General features: G+C 62.7%; 1 protein-coding gene across 1 annotated transcript in view; it reads right to left on the bottom strand.

Annotated features, from left to right (window-relative positions):
- Nucleotides 1-2,939, bottom strand: part of B4GALNT4 (beta-1,4-N-acetyl-galactosaminyltransferase 4) — a 42,402-nt gene that overhangs the window by 5,034 nt on the left and 34,429 nt on the right. Inside the window, 8 exon segments of the mRNA XM_077773407.1 lie at nucleotides 1-352; nucleotides 422-522; nucleotides 606-706; nucleotides 786-895; nucleotides 970-1,104; nucleotides 1,246-1,312; nucleotides 2,423-2,501; nucleotides 2,714-2,783. Coding sequence (XP_077629533.1) covers nucleotides 1-352; nucleotides 422-522; nucleotides 606-706; nucleotides 786-895; nucleotides 970-1,104; nucleotides 1,246-1,312; nucleotides 2,423-2,501; nucleotides 2,714-2,783 — 1,015 coding nt within the window.

Here is a 2,939-nt window from a genome sequence, read left to right as displayed (position 1 = left end):
GGGAAGGGCGGCCAGGGGGGGCCGCGGGGGCTGAGAGGTGGCAGGGCCCGCGGGGGCGCCCGCAGCCCCGGCCGCACCCGCGTCACATACACTTTCGGGGGCGGCTGGTCAGCGGCAGCAGCGTGGGGGCGCAGGGCGCGGCCCAAGAAGAGGGGCAGGGGGCGCGCGGCAGGGTTGGCCCAGCTCAGCGCCCGGGAGCGCCTGGGCGCGGGCAGGTCTTGGGGGCTGGGAGGTGCTGGCGGGGTAGGCGTGGCTCCGGGCACGGGGGCAGAGAGTCGGCTCTGCAGGGGGGACGCCTCGGTGGGCTCCAGGCTGTCTAGCAGCTCGCCCTCGTCCTCGTCGTCCAGGAAGTCTGCAGGAAGCACAGGTAAGCCTGCCAGCCCAGGTGCGCGCAGGCTGGGGGGTGCTGGGGGGCACTCACCGTCCGGGTTGAGGAAGAGGAAGGCTCGGCGCTGCACCTCTTCCTCCTCATCTTCCTCTCCCTCCTCCCTGTCCATCTTCATGTATTTATAGAACCCAAACCTGGGGCGGTGCGGGGCATCAGAGAGGGGGCACCCCCCCGCTCCGCAGAGGCCCCGCCCTCGCCCCCCGCCGGCCCCTCCTACCTTTCCAAGTACAGCGGTGACTCGCGGTAGAAGCACTTGTTTTCTGTCTCCATGTGTGTGAGGCGCGTGTGGTCATTGGGGTAGACAAAGGACAGGTACACCTGCGGGCAGGGCAGAGGGTTCAGGGGACCCTGGGAGGGAGGCCAGGCCTCAGAGAAGGTGCTGGTGAAAGGCACTTACAAACTGCAGTCCCTGGTATCTCGCAATGGGAAAGTCCTTGACGACATAGGTGGGGGCGTAGGCGCAGGGCTCCAGCACGTTCTCCAGACTCGAAGGCTCTACCCGAGGTGCTGTGGGAAGGGTGGTCACAGAGTGGCAGGGTGGGTATGCCCGCCCCGGCGCATCCCCCTCGGTCCCCTCTTACTGAGGAAGAAGGTGTCTCGGGGGTCTGGGCGCAGCATGTCAGCTCTGGGCTCCTCCTGTGGCAGGCGTCCCCCCACGTGGCTGGCTGGAGACTGGGGGACATGGGCCACATGGTCCATCTTCAGGGATGATTCATCTGGGGAGAGAGGAATGTGGGGGGTCCTCAGGAGCACCCGAAGACCACTCCTCATTCCTCCCCACCCACGTCCAGAGACTATCCCAGAGACCCAGGATCAGGAGCCCGCCCCCGTCCCCAGAGAGGCACTGGGCTCCACACCTGTGTACAGGGAGATGTGAGCAGAGCCTATGACCTCAAACTTCAGTCCCGGCAGGAAGGCTCGCCACTAGGGAAGGGAGAGTGCGGTCAGGGCCAAAGCTCTGTGTCCTGGAGCTGGAGAGGAATGGGTCTTTTCTGATGTGAGCATGGGGAACGAGTGGGGACGGCCCCTTCAAGGGCACAGGGAGCAGCTTGGAGGGTGGATGGGAGGCCCCTCCCCCCATGTTCCCTCCACGCCTTTCCTGACATCCTGAGCACTTCCCTGCCTGCTGGTTATGGTGCTGCCGTGGGCTCCTCCATGCTGCAGCCGTTGCCCTCCTGGTGGTCACAGGTAGCCTTCCATAGGCCCCTACCCCTCACCTCACAGGACCTCACCCTCCCTGTTTCCCCATTTCTGTGGCCTCTCCTTCTCAATCTCCTTCTCTTCTGCAGCTTCTGTCCCTCCCTCCCTCAGGTTGGGGTTTCTGGGAGCTGTTCCAGTCCCTCTTCCTTCCTAGCTCATTCTGGGTCTTCTTGGCACCCCATGGCTTTCACAAGGTCACCCCAAACCTGCGTCTCCAGCCTGGACTCCCTGCCAGATGAGCTGGGTTGATGCCTGGCACTCACAGCACACACATGCCNTCACCCAGCCAGGTCCAGGCCCTCTATCTTATGCACCTGCCACTTCTTCCTTTCCCACCTCCTTGCTTCAGGGACCACGCATAAAAGATCCCTCCCCCAGGCCCTCTGCAGCAGTGGTCAAAGGGTGCTTCCTAAAATGCAAACCCAATTGCTGTGGGCTGTCCAGAGTTGTCCAGGGTTGGCCCCACAGGCCTGGCCCCGGAACCTCTGGAGTTCTGGAAGAACTCTGGATGGTTCCATTCCTCTGCTGTTCTCAAGATCTGGAGTTTACCTGATGCACCCCCATCCCAAATTCTCTCCTCATTGGATCTCCCTATGAATGTCTCATCTCTCAAGGCTGTACTCAAGCACCACTTCCTCCATGAAGCCTCCCTGAGCAGACAGAGTTGACCTTGGACCCCTGTCCCTGAGCGTCTGCTTTGCTAACTAGATGGGAACTCCTGGGATGGGGGGGGCAGGGTCCACACCATTGTCCTGCAGGGAGTGTTGGGAGCAGAGAGGGCAGGGGAGGGGACATGAATTCTCCAGAAGCCCACGGATGGCAGGCCACACTCACGCCCACTTCCACGTGGTCTGAGCCTCGGTCATCCTGCTTGTGCAGCAGCTCAAAGTAGTACCTCCGGGAGGCCATGAGCCTGGGGACACAAGCAGTCAGCGGGGCGCGCCCTTACCATGTGCCAGGAGTCCCAAACAGAAAGCCCAGAAAAAGTGGGGTGCTCAGCGATGGTCCCTCAAGGGGGATGGCACTGTGGCCGGGACAGTACAGGTGCGTGGTTTCCTGTGTGCTAGTGCATGTCTCCCTACCCCTCCCATACACACTTGTGCACACACACTCCTAGTCACTCACCGCTTGGGCTTGGACACCTGTGAGCTGAACTTGGTGAATTCCCCAGGTGCCGTCCACTCTGAGCCAGTCTGGGAAGTGATACAGAAGGGTGGGGGGGGTTCACTCTCTCCTTGGGGGCACCAGCCTCATCCAGTCCCCGTCCCTCAGAAGCTGGAGGAGACAGGTGACGGAGGCGGAGGCGGCCCAGTGAAGACAGATGGGGGTGGGGGTGGAGGGGCTGGGGTGG

Source organism: Crocuta crocuta, unplaced genomic scaffold, assembly GCF_008692635.1.
Source record: "Crocuta crocuta isolate KB4526 unplaced genomic scaffold, BGI_CrCroc_1.0 scaffold1161, whole genome shotgun sequence".
Classification (NCBI taxonomy): Eukaryota; Metazoa; Chordata; class Mammalia; order Carnivora; family Hyaenidae; genus Crocuta; species Crocuta crocuta.
This window is presented reverse-complemented; position numbering and strand designations above follow the sequence as displayed.